Source organism: Bos indicus x Bos taurus, chromosome 19 (assembly GCF_003369695.1).
Source record: "Bos indicus x Bos taurus breed Angus x Brahman F1 hybrid chromosome 19, Bos_hybrid_MaternalHap_v2.0, whole genome shotgun sequence".
Taxonomy (NCBI): Eukaryota; Metazoa; Chordata; class Mammalia; order Artiodactyla; family Bovidae; genus Bos; species Bos indicus x Bos taurus.
Genome location: NC_040094.1, coordinates 62,111,563 through 62,129,523, shown reverse-complemented (window position 1 = coordinate 62,129,523; position 17,961 = coordinate 62,111,563). Strand labels below are relative to the sequence as shown.

At 47.2% G+C, this 17,961-nt stretch overlaps 1 protein-coding gene across 3 annotated transcripts in view; it reads left to right on the top strand.

Annotated features, from left to right (window-relative positions):
• The window catches only part of MAP2K6 (mitogen-activated protein kinase kinase 6), a 106,186-nt gene extending 94,182 nt beyond the window's left edge, over positions 1–12,004 (top strand). For all 3 annotated transcript variants that reach the window (XM_027519120.1, XM_027519121.1, XM_027519122.1), the window contains exons 11-12: positions 5,553–5,598; positions 11,664–12,004. In XM_027519120.1, coding sequence (XP_027374921.1) covers positions 5,553–5,598; positions 11,664–11,741 — 124 coding nt within the window. In that variant the 3' untranslated portion in view covers positions 11,742–12,004. The remainder of the gene's footprint in view (positions 1–5,552; positions 5,599–11,663) is intronic.
• Positions 12,005–17,961: the final 5,957 nt, after the last annotated feature.

The following is a 17,961-nucleotide window of genomic DNA, read 5'->3' as shown; positions in this document are numbered from 1 at the left end:
TGATGATCATTGCAAGGGATGCTGGAAAAATGATGCCATGATGGAGCGCAGGCTGTGATCCTGGGCGCTGCCGTGCAGCTGTGAGCCGGGGCAGAGGCCGTCGGAGATGCTGGAAGCCCAGCTGTGGTTGCCCAGGGGACCGGCTCTGCTCACTTGGAGCTAAGAAAGGGGCTGGCATTCCGCCTCCCGTTGGAGAGGCTAGCTTCCCCAAGGTTACCCTTCCTTGGCCTCCACGCGCTTTGGAAGAGGCATTCTGAACACAGCTTTTACTGGAAAACGTGGTAACACCAAGCAGCTGTCTGTTGCTTGTGAAGCAAAGGCCCCTTGGGTTTTTCACCAGCTCTAGGCCCGTCACCCTGGTGCTTTCCCCTAAAGACATACGAGGCCGACGTGCCGTTGTTTTTGTTTTATTCTTGGCTGAGTGGCTGGAGAGGCTGGAGTGATGGGCGGCGTGATGCTCGCCTGCTGGATGCCGCTGGATGCGTATCAGCACTTCCCCTGGGCGCCCGGGCGGTACCCCCTCTCTGCTCTCCTTGCCGGAGCCTCCAGGTGTGCTGTGCACCTGCCCGGCTGAGAGGGCTTCAGGATCGTGCCTTCTGGTTTCAAGGACCCGGTGCCTGCTGTTTGTTCCTCGTCCTCGAGGGTGTAAAGGTCACGGAGGAAAGGGATGATTTGTCTTGGATGGTTCAGACCCGTCATTCTCCAGAGGGGTGGTGAGGAGGAAGGATCTTATTTAAGGAAGCTTTTCAGACTCTCTGCTTTGTAACCTTTCTCCCACCTGGCCCTTTTCCCCAAGATTCTGGGAACTGCAGAAAACTTTGATAAGAACAAAGCTGGTGTGAAAAGCTTGAGAAAGCCAGGTGGGCTGGTGTGAATCCAGTTTAACCTAATGGTTCTCAACTCCCGTTGCCTGCTTATACAACGTGACAGACCTTTCAGGTGTGCCCCTGGGCCTCAGAGGTTCTGATTTAATTGGTCTGGGAGGGGGTGGTCCTGAATACCTGATGGGATGTTCCCACATCATTTTCCTGGAGGCCTGTCATCAGAACCCCTGACTTATGCCTGCCATCTGTGGACGGTTGTTCTCTTCAGAAAGCTGCTTCTCTTCTACAGTTCATTGAGAAATCATTCAATTACTTTATTTATCTTTCATCAACTTTTCTTCTTACTTAGAACTTCCCCGAGAGTCAAAGTGTTAAAGCTTTTCACAGGTTTCTTTTGTTTTTTTAAATGAAAGCCTTGGAGAACTGAAAGTTCCCTAATTTTCACGTTTGCACGCGTTTGTGAAAGTTGCAGCTTCCTGTGTGGCCGCTCTCTGTCAGCTGCTGGCCAGCCCCGCCCACAGGGCAGAGTGTCTTCACGCCGTTGCCAGGGCTGGCTTTGTGCGCTTCTCTTCTCTCTGTTTAGTCCCGGGAGCTGCATCCTCTGCTGCTGCGCTTTCGTCTGGGGCTTCCGCTTGGTGGTCACACTCCTCTGGTCACTGCTGGTCAGCTGACAGCTGTTGTGGTTGTTCAGTCATTCAGGCATATCTGACTCTTTGTGACCCTGTGGACTGCAGCACGCCAGGCCTCCTTGTCCTTCACCATCTCCTGGAGTTTACTCAAACTCATGTCCATTGAGTTGGTGATGCCATCCAACCATCTCATCCTCTGTCACCCCATTATCCTCCCGCCTTCAGTCCTTCCCAGCATCAGGGTCTTTTCCAGCTCTTTGCATCAGGTGGCCAAAGTATTGGAGCTTCAGCTTCAGCATCAGTTCTTCCAGTGAATATTAAGGGTTGATTTCCTTTAGGATGGACTAGTTTGATCTCCTTGAAGTCCATGGGACCCTCAAACCCTCAAGAGTATTCTCGCACCACAGTTTGAAAGCATCAATTCTTTGGCAGTCAGCCTTCTTTATGGTCCAGCTCTCACATCAGTACATGACTACTGGAAAACCCAGAGCTTTGGATGTATGGACTTTTGTCGGCAAAGTGATGTCTCTGCTTTTTAATATGCTGCCTAGGTTTATCATAGCTAATCTCCCAAGGAGCAAACATCTTTTAGTTTTGTGGCTGCAGTCACCGTCTGCAGTGATTTTGGAGCTTAAGAAAATAAACTCTGTCACCGTTTCCACTTGTTCCCCTTCTGTTTGCCACGAAGTGATGGGACCAGATGCCGTGATCTGATTTTTGCGGTGGAGTAGGGCATTCATCTGCTATCACTCTCCAAATTATGACTTGATAGAGTCCAGGGTTCTGCTGGCATCCTTCTTTAGCAGTAACATCAGAGGGGGTGAGGGGAGGAGAGAAAACCAAAGCAAGTCAAGATGTTTATTCCATATGAACTTGAAGAAAAGCAGCAACAACAGAGATTTCCTACAAATCCTTCCTTTCTGTACTTATTTTCAAACAAGCGTTTTCTTACTCTTCCTTCCCTACACGTGGCTTTCTTTTTTTATATATAATTTCGTTTATTTATCTGTTTATTTTTATTTTTGGCCGTGCCGCGTCTTTGTTGCTGCTCGGCCTTTCCCTGGTCTCAGAGAGGGGAGCTCCTCTCCACTTGTGGCATGCAGGCTTCTCACGTGGTGGGTTCTCTTGCTGCCAACCACGGGCTCCAGGCACGTGGGCTTCAGCAGTTGCAGCTCATGGACTCAGGATTGTGTCTCCCGGGCTCTAGAGCACAGGCGCAGGCTTAGTTGCTCCACACCATGTGGGATCTTCCTGGGCCAGGGATCGAACCCGTGTCCCCTGCACTGGCAGGCATATTCTTCACCACTGAGCCACCAGGGACGCCCACGTGGCTTTCTTATCTCAGGGCCTTTAAAGAGTTCCTGAATCAGGAGACACTGGCCATCTAGGCCTTGTTTGGGATTCACAATAGAGAAATGGAAAGGCCTTACACCCTGGTCTTGCAGAAGGTTTCACAAATGAGTTTCTACTAAAATGGAATCTTGGCACGCTTGCGTTCTTTCACCATAACCTCATTCAGCTGGACACAGGCTTGGGGACTGAGAGTCGCTCCCTAGAGACCAGCTGAGCCAAGTGCCCCAAAGCTTGACTTCCTTCCTGCTGAGCCTTCAGGCCTGTTTAAGAGCTCAGTGCCCCGTCCACCGGCCCGAAGTCCGTTGGAGGTCAGAGACCCACCCAGACGCTGGTCCTGTCTGACTCAGAGAAACAGGCACAAAACAGAGACGATCAAACATAGTTGCTGGCTTGTTCAGGAAGGAGTAAAAAGAGGCCCTGGGTATTTACGAAGCTCAGGACAAATGTATAGCTTGGGAGGCGAGCTGTGTTTTTCTTCTGCAGATGTTCCCAGGAGTCCTTCTGGGAAACGGTCAGTTCGGGGGGATTCGGAGGGGCAGAACCCCTCGGCTCAGCACAAACGTGAAGCTAGCAGTTCTCAGCACGGCACGAAGCTGTGTTTTAGTGTCAGCTACGGTCAGGAGTTTGTGTTGTGGCATTTGGAAGGGGAATTAGGGCAGTTAGCTAATTGCACGCTTGAAAACGACAAGCCACTTGAAAATTCAAAAGTCTGACTCGGATCCAAAAAGAAATTGGTGTAGCTTTGAACTCCACAGTTGTTATTTGGTGCTGAATTTCAAGTGCTTCCTATTCAACGTGGAAAATTTGCTTTTCTCCCTAACCTCACCCTGAGTATTTTGCTATTCTTAGCCCGTGTTTTGAAGTGTTCTTGATTTAAAAGGTGGAGAGAATGGGTTGTATCAGTTATATTAAATCAATAAACAGCTTTGGTGTGCTGTGTAAATATTTTCCATCAATACTCTGCAGTGGTACTTGTACATTTCAAGCTTTCTAATCGGAGGCCATAAGTCAAAAATAACCTGTTCAGCAGCAATCTTTGAGGTTTTAGGAATTCTTTTTTGAAAAGATAAATCTTGACGTGTGGCGGAGGTCAACACAATACTGTAGAGCAGTCGTCCTCCAATAGTTGTGTTTTTTCCTATACTTCTCAAAAAAAGAAATAAAAGTAAATCAAAGTGGTTGCTGGGGAACCGTCCTGGGCATTATGGGATGTTGAGCGACAGCCTCGGTTTCTACCTGTTAGATGTGAATTACGGCCCCCAGCACCACCAGCTGCGTTAACCAGAAGTGCCTCCAGACGCCCCCGAGTGTGCCTTGGACGGCAAAGCCACCTGCATCTGGGGACCGCTGGTGGAGCCTTCCGGAGTCGCAGCACGTAGGCACAGGAGGCTTCATCGGTGGGAGCTGGAGGTCTCCTCGTTTCGCTCAGAGATGCCTTCCCGGGCCAGCCCGGCCGTGATGCTGCTGGTCTCCTTTCTCACTCATTCTTGTTTGAGCCTCAGTTGAGATGGACGCTCTCTCTTCGGCTGTCCAGGCAGTGAGGTCGCTGGGTGTGGATCCGCCCGCAGTCAGCTCTCTGTCTCCGCCTCTGCCTATTCCCCGTCTCAGGCTCCCTGCCCTCCACCGCAGAGCTGCCTGGAGTCCATCGGGAGGCTGCTCTCGGCTGTTTTGATTCAAAAAGCTTCCTTTTTTCTTTCATTTCGAGTTTTTTTCAGTGCCAAGCATTTCAGCCGTTTCCCTCTCTGGCTCTGCATCCGGGCCTGCCCTTGATTGTTGCCCTCCACGGAGCGGGGCTCAGGTCACACCTCGCAGGTCTCCCTTGCTCCCCGTGGTCATCAGCGCAAATCCCGGCCACCCAGTGTTCTGTCACTTTTTGAGTTCCTTCCACGCCAGGCAGACGTCCTTCCCATTCGTGGATGGTTTTAGGGCCCGTGGGCAGAGGGCTCTGCAGGTTGCCTCGCAAATCATACTTTTCAAAACCATCCTTTCCTCCATTCTGTAACCTGGGGTTCCAACTCCAAATAAACTTTCTTTTCCATTTCAAGGCTGCAGGTGGATGAAGGGGTGGGTCTCTTCTCACTGTGGTTTTATGACTGTTGCCTCTGGTATCAGATGTGATTAAAGGTCTGTGTGTACAGACGGCTGGATGACGGGCGCCCCTTGCGTAGTGCAGGGCCAGCAGGGGTTTCTGAGAAGAACCACCGCTAAGTCCACAGCCAGCGTGCTTTCCCGGTCATCAGCCGAGCGGTCGTCAAGCAGCAGTGACCTTAGGCATTCTACATCCGTAGTGCTTCTGTCTCAGGCAGTTTCAGCAGGGAGCATATAAAAGCAAATTGTACCTGCAAGGAGATCAGAAGCAGAGAGAACCCGGTATTGGAGACAATGGACAGACAACAACTGTAATTTAAGAAACACCTGCCAGGGTCTTTGCAAGAGGGGGTGGATTAAAAGCCGTTTTGAAGGAAAGTGAATATATATTTTGATACATAATAAAAGCTAGTTTTTATGTCATTGGTAAAGAAACATAAGGAAACACACACAGCCTTACCCTTCCTGTTAAGGTACAGAGTGATTTCAAACATCGTTGGGAAGTGTAACTGAAGAGGAAAGTCAAGGCAGGAGATTTATGTTTTCAGTACATTTTTAAAGGTGGTTCTGTTTGGTCTTCTGCAGGTTCTGAAATCCTAGTCTAGTGGAAACACAGATGGTTTCTAGATTTTAATGTGATTTTTTTTTTTCCTTTAAGCTTGAAGAAGAATTCCAAAGAAAGGCCAACATATCCAGAGCTTATGGTGAGTATTGTTAGGGGGTGTAGATGAGTCCATACTAACAGTTGGAACAGGGGAAGTGAATGACATCTAAATCATGATCTGGACTTCCCTGGTGGTCTAGCGGTTAATTCTCTGCCTTCCTAATGCAGTGGGTGCCAGTTCGATCCCTGGTCAGGGAGTTAAGATCCCACATGCCTCGTGGCCAGAAAACCCGAACATAAAACAGAAGCAGTATCATAACAAATTCAACAAGGACGTTAAAAATGGCCCACATTAAAAAAAAAAGTCTTTTAAAAAAGAACGTATTAAAAAAAAATAAATAAAAAATAAAAAAGAACGTATTATTAAAAAAAAAAAACGCAGTCAGGCATCATCTCACATCTGGAAGGTTTGAAAGATAAGAGAGGAACTCTGGGGAAGATGCAGAGAAAAGAGGCTCCCTGGTGGGGTGTGACCTGGTCCAGCCAGGACAGAAAACCTCACAAAATTAAAAATAGCACCATCTGATGATTAATGATTCCACTTCTGGGCACAGATCTGAAGGAAATGAAATCACTATCTTGAAGAAATAGCTGAACCCCCAAGTTCACTGCAGCATTATTTATCTCAGCCAAGATGTGGAAACAATCTGAGTGTCCATTAATGAATACAGAGATAAAGAAAACATAATACATATGCACATACACACACAATGGAATATTACTCAAGCATTAAAAAAGGAAATCCTGTTATTTACAACAACGTGGGTGAAGCTTGAGGGCATTATTCTAAGTGAAATAAGTCAGACAGAAAAAGCAAATACTGCATGATCTCACTTAAATGCAGAATCTTAAAAAAAACAACTTACGGAGCATAGACTGGTGGTTGCCAGGGGTGTGTGGGCTGGGGGCAATGGATAAAGGTGGTCAAAGAGCACAAGTTTCTGTTTACCAGATGAGTAAGACCTGGGGTATAAAGCACAGCGTGAGGACTAGAGTTAACACCACTCGACCGTATACTTGCAAGTTGCCAGGAGATGAGAGAGCAGAACTGGATGGTCTCAGCAGATCCCATGGATTTTCAGTTCTTCTGGTTAAGCTTGAATTTAAGTCTGAACCATATGTCGACTGGATGACTGAATAGATGCTGGGAAGAGTCTGAGGAGAGACGGACTGGGCATCTTTGTCCCCTTTAAAAAGGCAGCCCTGGGATTTTCCTGATGGTCCAGTGGCTAAGACTCCACGCCGGTACTGCAGGGGACGTGGGTTCAATCCCTGGTCTGGGAACTAAGATCCCGAAAGCCTCACAGCCTGGCCAATAAATAAATAAATAAAAATAAACCAATAAAATAGAAAGGCAGCCTCGGGACTTGCCTGGTGGTCCAGTGGTTAGGACTTTGCATTTCCACTACAGGAGTCATGGGTTTGATCCCTGGTCAGGGAACTAAGTGGAGAAGCAAATGGCAACCCACTCCAGTATTCTTGCCTGGAGACTCCCAGGGACGGTGGAGCCTGGTGGGCTGCCATCTATGGGGTCGCACAGAGTTGGACACGACAAGCGACTTAGCAGCAGCAGCAGGGAACTAAGATCCTACATGTCACTCGGCGTGGCCAATAAATAAATAAAAATTTAAAAAAATAATGCAATGAAATATAAAGGCAGCCCATGGGGACTCAGCATTCAACTAACACCCACAGTTGAGGCAGAAGGGGAGATGAGTCATGCTTGAGAAGATCTTAGCCTGCAGCACGTTTGGGTTCAACATTTCCCCTCTGCTTATGTAGATAGTAGCCAGTCGGGGGCCTTTTCAATCCTGGCTACTTTGTTTTAGAATTCTTGTGCAACCCCCAGAGCATTTTAAACTTTGATTCCACATAAAGTGCAACCCGCATAGAGCGGTTTGTGGGGGGTTCTCTACTCTTGTTTTCAAGGTGCCTTTGTCACTTTTTCTTCAGATGAAAGTATGTTTGCTTTATGTGTCTGACTATTGAAAATGCATACCACGTTTTCCCCCTTCCAAGTGGCTGCTTATCAGAGGTTTCAATGGAGCACACTTGAGAAAAATTGCGGAGTCCTCGCTTAACACCCTTGGGCAACTGATGTTGAAGCTGCCTTTGCACTCTGTCCGGACACCGTGGGCTCTGGTGGTCTGGCATTAGGGCTGTAGTTCCGTGCGGGTCACCACCGCCACCCCCGCCTTTTACGGTGCTCATCTTCATGGCACTGGGATGACTTGCCTTATGAGGTCATGACTGCCTCCCGCTTTCCGGTGGGACTGAGGTTTCTCAGTGGAAACTCTGAGTCCAAACGCTTCGGCTGAAGCCTCAGGAAAACACATGCTGAGAGGCGACTGTTGAGGTTGTAGGAGTTGGTGAAGAGGTAGGAAAAAAAAAATCCTCTTTCCAGGTGAAGAACAGTATAATTAAGGCCCCAACCCAGACATGTACCTCTTATAGAAATCCCAAATGTTTTTTGTTCCCTGTTTGGATTGAGGTGTGGACAGGAAGGTCATCTCATTTGCTTTCTCTTTCAAGCTCCCACTGGGGGCCGTAACTGAGTAGGACTTGCTCTATGGGGTATGGGGCCAGCCAGCGTTTTTATAAAGAATTGTTGCATAGACAGGGTTCGGGCTTCCCAGGTGACTCGTGGTAAACAAACTGCCCACGCAGGACACGCAGGTTTGATCCCTGGGTCGGGAAGATCCCCTGGAGAAGAAAATGGCGACCCACTCCAGTATTTTTCGCCTGGAGAATCCCATGGACGGGGAAGTCTTGTGGGCTACAGTCCGTAGGTTTGCAAAAGATCGGACAACAAGAAAGTAAATACTTCAGGCTCTGTGGGCTGCTACGACAACTCGACTTCTGTTTTAGCATGAGAGCTGCCATAGCCAGTGGGTAGACACAGGAGTGCAGCTGTGCACCAATAAAACTCTGTTTCAGAAATAGGCAGTCCGCTGGATTGGGCCCCCAGTTCATCCATTGTTGACCCCTGTCCTAGATGGAAACCACCAGAAACAAAACCCAGGTGATGCAAGTGATGGTCCAGGGAGGTGATCATGTCCTCTGAATGTCCTGGGATGTCCTAGATTGAACCACAGTGTTAAACAGAGATGATGTTGTTTAGTTGCTAAGGTGTATCCAACTCGGTGACTTCATGGACTGCAGCTTGCCAGGCCCCTCTGTCCATGGGATTCTCCAGGCAAGAACACTGGAGTGGGTTGCCATTTCCTCCTCCCGGGGATCTTCCCCACCCAGGGGTCAAACCTGCGTCTTCTGCATTGGCAGGCGGGTTCCTTACCATCTGGGCCTCCAGGGAAGCCCTAGGCAGGGCTGACTGACCTAAAGTGTGGTTTTGCAGGGGAACTGGAGACTCTTAGCGCTGGTGGCGATGCTCCAGGCTGGGTGTTAAGTTCTCCCTGTACCGGGCCCCTCTTCATTAATTAATTCATGGCTGCGCGGGGTCTTCGTTGCTGCGCACGGCCTTCTCGAGTTGCAGAGGCCGGGCGCCTCTCTTCGTCGCGGTGCGCCGGCTTCAGTAGCTGTGGCGCAGACGCTCTGCTGCCCCGTGACACGCGGGCTCTTCCCGGACCAGGGATCGAACCCGTGTGCCCTGCGTCGGCAGGCGGGATTTTTCACCCCTTGACCACCAGGGAAGTCCAGTGCCCTCCCCCCACCTTCTGAGACGCTCAGCCTGGGTCTGTGGTCTGGGGGCGATTCCACGGCGTCTCCTCTGCTGTGTCCTGGTTGCTATTCTTAGTCGGCCGCTTCTAGAAGGGACTGGTTCCCTCCCAGCCTTTTACAGCCTCAAAACCCACACAGGAGACACGTCACAGTTCCCATGTCCACATGCCTGCCTGCTCCCCCTGCCCCTGGCTCTCACGGTGCTTTCCCAGCCTGAGACTAAACCGAGAGGTGCCTGAGGAGTTGTTTTTTTTCGTTGAGACATCAGGTGCGGTTATTGAATTCCGTCGCAGACCTAGGCTAGGTCCCCTGAGCCACCCACCGACCACAAGACAGGAGAATGGGGTGGCGGGCGTCGGGCGTAGTCCCTGAGACACGCTGAGACCGGACGTGGCCTGTTTTGATAGTGAAAGGCTTCAAAGGACATGAAAAGATCTCTAAATGTCGAGGGGATGTGGGAAAGCTAATAAGCACGATGGTAAAACACTCGGTAAGGGTGCTGTGTAAGTGGGTAGTGATCAGAAGTAGTGTATTCATCCGGGGGGCTCCAGAGGCTGCGCCCACGCCTGGGGCTCTGGTTAATATCGTGGCTATGAAGCACCCAATGGCAAAGCCAGAAAACCTCTCTTTTTTTTTTTTTGAGTCACTGTACTTAGTGGTGACCACCGACCTTATTTGGGGCTTGCTTTCTTTGTTCCTTTCCTCTTTGCATTGTTTTCTAAAATGTCCATGGGTGGGCATTCTAGGTTCCCACAGGGCTGAGTCATCCAGCTCTCTGCTCTCAGGTTTAAAACAAATATAATTAGAAAACCTAGAGCTAGGCAACACGTAGGCTGTGAACAAAAATCCTCAAAGTCAGGGGAAGCGGAGTGAGTCACCTACACGTCTGTGTGCAGAAACGCTCATATTTAGCTGTTGACAGGTCGCTGAGAGGAGCAATGCTTCCAGACAGTTGGGAGGGGGCCCTGCTAGCTCAGGCTCTTAGTTCCTCCTGGAGGAATTGTTCTTTTTGGTTTGATCGCTTGGTTCTGATTGTACTGGGAGGAGTGTGGACCGTGAGCTGATGTGTCCACTCCTAACTGGAGGTGTGAGGTTCCCGGGTGTCAGCCAGGCGCTTCCCGGCACCGAGTTGAGCTATTCGAGGAGGGCGGCCCTGGGGCAGAGCCTCTAGCTTCGTTTCCTTCAGAATCGTTTTGAAACGCGTGGCTCTCTGCATTGGACCATGCTTCTTCCCCCAGCAAAGAGCAGGACGTGATGTCAAGTTTATGGAATCTGAGCAGCATGAGCAGAGACCACCTTTTTGCTTCTTGGTTTTTAATCTCCAAGATGAATTTTTTTCCACCCAGACCTAGGGTTGGGCAGGCTACTTTATTTTCCACAAGGATCAGATCATCGTGGAGAGACATAAGGATCACTTGTTATCAACGTGCTGTGCTTAGTGGCTCAGTCATTTCCGACTCTTTGTGACCCCATGGACTGTGGCCCTCCAGACTCCTCTGTCCATGGGGTTCTCCAGGCAAGAATACTGGAGTGGACTGCCATGCTCTCCACGGAATCCTCCCAGGGATTGGACCCAGGTCTCCCACATTGCAGGCGGGTTCTTTACCATCTGAGCCACCAGGAAAGCCCTGTTATCAATAGAAGTGATGTAAAAAGTAACACTGCTAGCTGTTTGAGTGCAAACCAGCTCTCCAGTGTTAAGCACGAGCAACGCCTGTTTATTGTTCCAAAAACTGGTTTCTCATTCTACCACTCACTTCTTGGGAACTGCGTGTGTGTAAATCTCTAAAATTTCTTATTATTTTGCCACTTTGTCTGAAAATTACTTTCTAGGTGACAGGCTTATTTGTAAACCGAATCTTTGAGCCATCTCTGCTCTTGCTTGTATTTACCCGTTGATGGGATGTATACGGGCTTCCCTGGTGGCGCTAGTGGTAAGGAACCTGCCTGCCAACGCAGAAGCCCTAAGAGACATGGGCGCCATCCCTGGGTGGGGAAGATCCCCTGGAGAAGGGAATGGCAACCCACTCCAGTATTCTTGCCCAGAGAATCCCATGGACAGAGGACCCTGGCAGGCTACGGTCCATCAGGTAGCACAGAGTCGGACATAACTGAAGCAGCTTACCACGCCTGCTTAGCACACATGCATGGGATGTATATAGCCTAGTTACATACGTATATTTTAAAGCAGTGGATACTCTGGCATGGAATCAAAAAGCGATACCAAGATAGGAGGAGCAGCAGCTAAATGACATCTTTAAGAATTTGCATCCCTGAGTGTATACTTGGTTTGGGAAGGGGTAGAAGAATCTAGTTTAAGCCTGATGGGGATACTTAGTTTGTTAACTAACCAGATCTGTCCATTGCTAATCTCAGGCGTTGTCAGAGACCAGTATTAACGGAAGGCATTTTTCTTTTCTTCACCAGCAACATCCGTTTTTCACCCTACACGAATCCAAAGCGACAGACGTGGCATCTTTTGTAAAATCAATTCTTGGAGACTAAAAACAATGGACTCCATCGGTTGACCCTCCTGTGGATTGGTGGGTTTACAGGCTGATGTCCACTGAAGCGCCAATAGAAACTCATCTTTGAGATAATTTAACCCTGCCTCTCAGAAGGTTTTTTTCTTCCCCATTTTCTCTTTTTTCCCCTCCAAAGGGGGCCTTGGAATCTATAGTTATAGAATGAACTGTCTAGATGGATGAAATATGATAAAGGCTTAGGACTTAAAAAGGTGATTAAATATTTAATGATGTGTCATGTGAGTCCGTAAGCTTTTCAGACTTCTGTTCTTTACGAAACGGATACATTGGTAAAAAGGTAAAAAAAGGTGCTACAGAAGTGATGGAATTGTAAGTAGATCTGTAGTCTGTCCCACTTATTATTTTAATATTTATGTTTAAGCGGTTGACAAGATTCCATTTGATGCGAGGAGGGAGAGACGAAAGACAAGATTGGGTTGGCAGTATTTATCGGCTTTTTTATTTTTTAAGTTCGATCGTGTCTGTGGTCCAGAAGAAATTATTTCATGTGCATCTTTGGGATTCTGATAAAAGTATCCACCAGGAGCTCACGTGGCGCGTCTGTTCCAGCTGCTGTAGCTGCTGCCGTGTTCCTCAGTTTCTGCTCCACCTGGGGTCGTAACCGCGTATTCCGGTGAAGCGGCAGCGTTGCCTGGTCACACACTATTTCCGAACTTTGGAAGACAAAAAATCACTCTCGTCACAGCTCAGAGAGTCGCAGATCTGGCTGTTCTGTTGGCCTTGGTGGTGTAGGAGTAATCGAAAGTGATTTGCGATGTGGTTTTCCATCACCTATCTATCCTTCTGTGTGCATGCGTGCGTGTGTGTGTGTGTTTGTGTGTGTGAGACGTCACAAGTTCTGCAAATGGCTATTATAAATAACATCCGTCTTTGGTAAGGAGGAGGTTTCCCAGTCCAGAGGGGAAGTTTGTCTCCCCACCCAGAGAACCAGCGCCTGCCTCTGCTGTGGCCTCCCCAGGGACTGCCTTTGCCCTTAATGTCATCTTGCTTCTTTTGGTTTGGTCACGGAAGACGCCTTCTTGTAAAGGGAAGGGCTGCAGTAGAAGAAAAATAAAGGCAGGGAGCAGTTTTTTGATGAGATGGGAAGATCATGGGGTCACTGGCTGAATTCTTGGGGACTGATGGCTGAGCCCAGGGCGCGCCCTCCTTTGGTGGTGGCTCGCTCCGCGGCGGGAGGCTGGCTCCGTGGTGGATTCCCAGCAGCTGATGGAGCAGCAGAAGCTCTTTCTCATGGCCAGAGACCCCTGTGGGTTCTCTGCTCTGGGGTCTGGGTTCTTGGAAGGTCAAGGAGTGAAGTGGTCCACAGGGAAGATACAACCCGTGACAACCGGGGAGTGTTGCTTTGGGATGTTGTGTTAATACAAAGCTACTCCTGCTGCACAAGGACAGAGGGATTTTATTTTAAAAAGAGATTTTAAAAAGTTTCCAAAGAGAACACGGTCTGCTCCTTTCTTTGCCTCAAGTTCACAAATAGGGCGAGAGCGTCGCTCCCTTGAGCGCTCTGAGTGTAGTCCTGTCTTTCTCTCTTGGCTTTTGAAGTGCAGTCCTGTTTTTTTTTTTTCTCTGCATTTGCTCCTTGTTCTCGGCACCCAGCTCACGCCCAGAGAGAGGAAGGCACATCCGTCCACTTGTTCATCTTCGTTTAAGACACACCTGTTTGATAAACGTCCAACTCATCTGCTTTGATGCTACTCCCGTCTCATCTATTTCCAGCCAGAAAAAAAGAGAATTATCCCAGTGGTCATGGCCATACACTTTCCTACTGTTCTTTCTAAATCTGGAAGTTTCTCTCTTTGAGATGCAGAGGGAAGAAAATCACAAGAATAATGCATTCATCTTCTTAAAAAGAAAATAGAAAGAAAAAAAAATCAGGCCATTTCATGACAGCTTTTGGTGAAATTTTTAAGCAAAACGTCTCTCTGGTCTGAGTCCGGTGACTCTTGCCTCTTGTCCAGAGTGATTTTTACTTTTAAATATTCTTAACTAACCGTGTTCCTCATGTGTTTACCTCTGCTGTCAGTGAGTCCAGGGCCTGAGCTTGCAAAACAAGCACACTTGGGTGGAGAAGGAGTAGGTGGTGGTTCTCAACCCGGATGCACAGTGGAATCCCTGGGAGCATGTTAACACTCAATACTGAGGGCCCAGAGATTCTCACTGAGTTGGTCAGGGTAGGACCTGGCAGTTGGTATTTTTCACAAGTCACTTGTGTGTTCTAACCTGCAACAGGGTTGAGAACACTGGTCTACTCCCCACTAAAGAGAGATGGAATACTGATTTGAAATTTGGGATACCTTTTCCCCGTAGAAACAATGTATTCCATGGTGATGGGGGTATCTTATGTCCTAACGTAGAATGGCCTGATAGCCTTACAAGTTGAAATTTTATTTTTTTTTAAGAACTGTTATAAGTTCTAAACAACTAATTCTGAAATAAAGAGATGCATAATCTATATTTAAGTTGATATGTTAGGAATCTCATGTACATACAGATATATGTTTGTGTGTGTATGTGTGTGTGTGCGAAGAAAGAGAGAAGATATTCCTATCCAGGGATGATATGCAAAATAGTGGATTGGCCACAAAGTTCATGCCCGTTTTCCCATGTGCTTAGACGTGCTCAGCAGTTCTGACTCTTTGTGACCCCATGAACTGCAGCCCACCAGACTTCTCTGTCCATGGGATTCTCCAGGCAAGAATGCTGGAGTGGGCTGCCATGCCCTCCTCCAGAGGATCTTCCCAACTCAGGGATCAAACCCAGGTCTCCCACATTGCAGACAGATTCTTTAGCATCTGAGCCACCAGGGAAGCCCGAGAATACTGGGATGGGTAGCCTATCCCTTCTCCAGCAGATCTTCCCAACCCAGGGATCGAACCCGTGCCTCCTGCATTGCAGGCCTATTCTTTACCAGCTGAGCTACAAGGGAAGCCCAGTTTTTCTGTAAGATGTTATATTATGGAAAAATCCAAATAAGCTTCGTGGCCAGCACACTATTTAATGTGTACCAGCATGGACTATCTGGATATCAGCCTTGCCTATAATTATCAGTGTATTAGAAAGTCCATATATCTCTATAAAAGAGATCCTGTTCTTTTTCCCCCAAAATCTATTTGATTTGGTGTGATATAATTACCCATATTATATAGAATTATACAAATATCCATCTCTCTCTATATTGTTGACTTCAGAGGTATGCCAAAAATAATGGGAATGACTTTTAGGACAATGGCCACTTATGTGTATGTATCTTTACTGCCCTTCAGAGGAGTCATCTTCAGGGTTATTTTCTAGAATATTTTGGTCACTTCTCTTTCAGAAAAGGCTTCAGTATCCATTTCCTCTCCCATATGTGTAATATGTAGAATGCTAATTACTCCTTACTGGTTTGTTTCTTTTAATAAAAATCCTTACCAGGTAAATTTCCCTCTTTGTTTTACCTACTTGGTTTCTCAAACTTAGCACCAAGTAGTGTTTGGCAAATTCTAGAAGGCAAATTTGCCCCCAGAACTGGAGTTTTACCATTAAAACTTAAAAAAATATATTTTATTGATGTTTTTGGTTAAAAACATCTACTACCAAGGAGCCTAACATTTCATAACCAGTGAAACTTTTAAATGTCTTTTAAAAAACACCATGGGCTCTGAAGATAATCTCAAATGTAGATTTCTCAAAAAAATGTGTGTTGTGCTTTTATGCAAAGTCAACCTTCCTGGAGTAAATATAGAGCCTCCCCAAGGGTGATTAAAGGAGAAAGAACTCACACAGGTGTGTGTGTATGATGAAAAAATATCGGTGAGATTGTCCCCAGGTTCCCACCTGGCAGGAGCTGTCAGCCTCTGCGGAGGAACCATCCATTATCCATCTGTTATTCTAGTGACGATGTTTGGTCACACTGATGTAATCAAAACAAGTTGGTTAAATCTGCTTCTATCTTGCTTGCACAGTCTGAGATGGAAATGAGTGTGTGTGTGTGTGTGTGTGTGTGTGTAGCTCAAAATCATTGGTCTTTTACTGTTCTTGTACATTCTGCAAGCCTAACCTCCAATGTTCATATGCCAGACAGTCCCAAACATCTGTTCAGGGCGCCAATCGATTATCTTAGTAATGTTTCCCATGGTGTTCTAGGCAAAAAGAAATACTTTATAGTTCCACTTATTAAGTCGTCGTTGTTCAGTCACTAAGTCGTGTCCAGCTTTTTGCAGCCCCACGGACTGCAGCACCCCGGGCTCCCCTGTCTTCCACTGTGTCCTGCAGTTTGCTCAACCTCATGTCCATTGAGTCGGCAATGCTATCTAACCATCTCATCCTCTGCCGCCCCCTTCTCCTTTTGCCTTTGATCTTTCCTAGCATCAGGGTCTTTTCCAAAGAGGCGGCTCTTTGCATCAGGTGGCCAAAAGTATTAGGGCTTTAGGTTCAGCATCAGTCCTTCCAATGAATATTCAGGTTTGCTTTCCTTTAGGGTTGACTGGTTTGATCTCCTTAGGTACTTCTTGTGTCTTAATACAGGAAAAACAAGAAAAACCCAGAACTTCCTAAGTAACCCCCAGGGTTTGTGGCTTTGGTCAGGCCATCATGGTCTTTTCTGTTTTTTTTTTTATTCCGTTTGCTTGCTCTTCTTCTGCTGGTTACAGATGACCTGTGACCTGTGCTGACTTTGACACTTCTGTGGAAAAACTGATGCAACCATTTCATTCATCAAAAGTAAGAATCAGCAGTTTTGCATTGGTCTTGGTTACAGGGACTCTATTGTTCTCAAATCTTGAAACAGCGAGGGGTAGCTAAGAGAACTTGTCTCAGAGCTCCCACTGGAAAGCTAAGACCTGGTAATACAACTTCCCGTTTGGCCTTCAGACAAGAGCATCTGGGTTGGAGAGGGCTTGCTCTGAAATCGTATTCTACTGTGACTGGAAGTCAGCAACTAGCGCCATGGGGTCACTGTCATGTCTGTGTTGGAGCCTGCGAGCTCTGTCCACAGAGTGAGTGAGGCCACTGCCTCAGGGGCTCGTCTCTGGGCTTTGGAGTTGAAGGCTGAACGGTGATGAGAAATTATGTCTGGGCCTGGAAGAAAAGACGCGTGCCAGGACAGGAACCCCATGGAAGAGCAGGCTGACGCAGACAGGTATATCCCTTCGTTTATTTTCAACGTTACTATGGGGAAATCCATCAAAAAGCCAAACCTTTATTATTATCTTTTTTTCCTTAAAAATACTGAACTTATAAGAGAATTCAGAAGTACCATTGATTTGGATGTCGGAAAATCTCCTCGTTTCCCTACTGTTACTGATTCTATGGAGACCATTTTAAACAGATGGCACCCTGAAAAAAGTACGTGATTAGAGGGGTGATAAAGCCTTGTGAGATGTATCTGTCAGCTGCTTTCTGGGTAAAGAAAAATGAACACAAAACTGAGCCTCCTCATGTTTAGTTCTGGGGACAAATATTTTTTAATAGTTGTGGACACCAAAGTTTTTCTGGGGAACATGCTTTTTCCACAATGCAGAAAACTGTGAATGTTTATAGAAATACACTCCAGGTCTTCACCAGAAGAACTAGAATTTATAATTTATAAAAAAGAAATGCTCAAACCTAGTTTGAATTTTTAGAAATGGTGTGGAAAAAGTGGTGGTTTTCTTTTCTTTTTTTTCTGATCTCAAGTTGCCTGTTGTGTGTTCCATCCTTGGAGGTGAGTGTGAGCTGAGGACACTGAAGTGCTTCCAGACTATATTCATTGGTGTTTCTCGGGGGTCTCTGTCATAAGGGGGAGGGATGAGAATGTGGAAAATGTCAACCTTGCCTTTCTGAAACCCCTGTCAAATGCTAATCAGAATATTTGGCTACCAGTCTTGTTCTCTTTAACTGAAAATCTCTGTGGCTGTTAGAGGCTTGGAAATGGGATGAAATGCCCACTGAGGACCCTCAACAGCCCAAGAATCTTGGAAATATATCCAACAATATCTTATGTGTCCTTGCTGACTGCTGTCTTGAGGGTGCCCATGGAGCTTGAAGGTGGAAGGGCAGGAAGAGAGGGTCGTGTATTTTCATTTTTAAACGTGAATGATTCAAAAGAAAATGCAGAAATTGATCTACAATGGCCATGCATGTAGATCCTTAAACTGGTTATTACTTTAAAGTGGTCAAGAGGAACCTGATCCCAGTGATGAGGCGGTGGTATGACTGGGCTC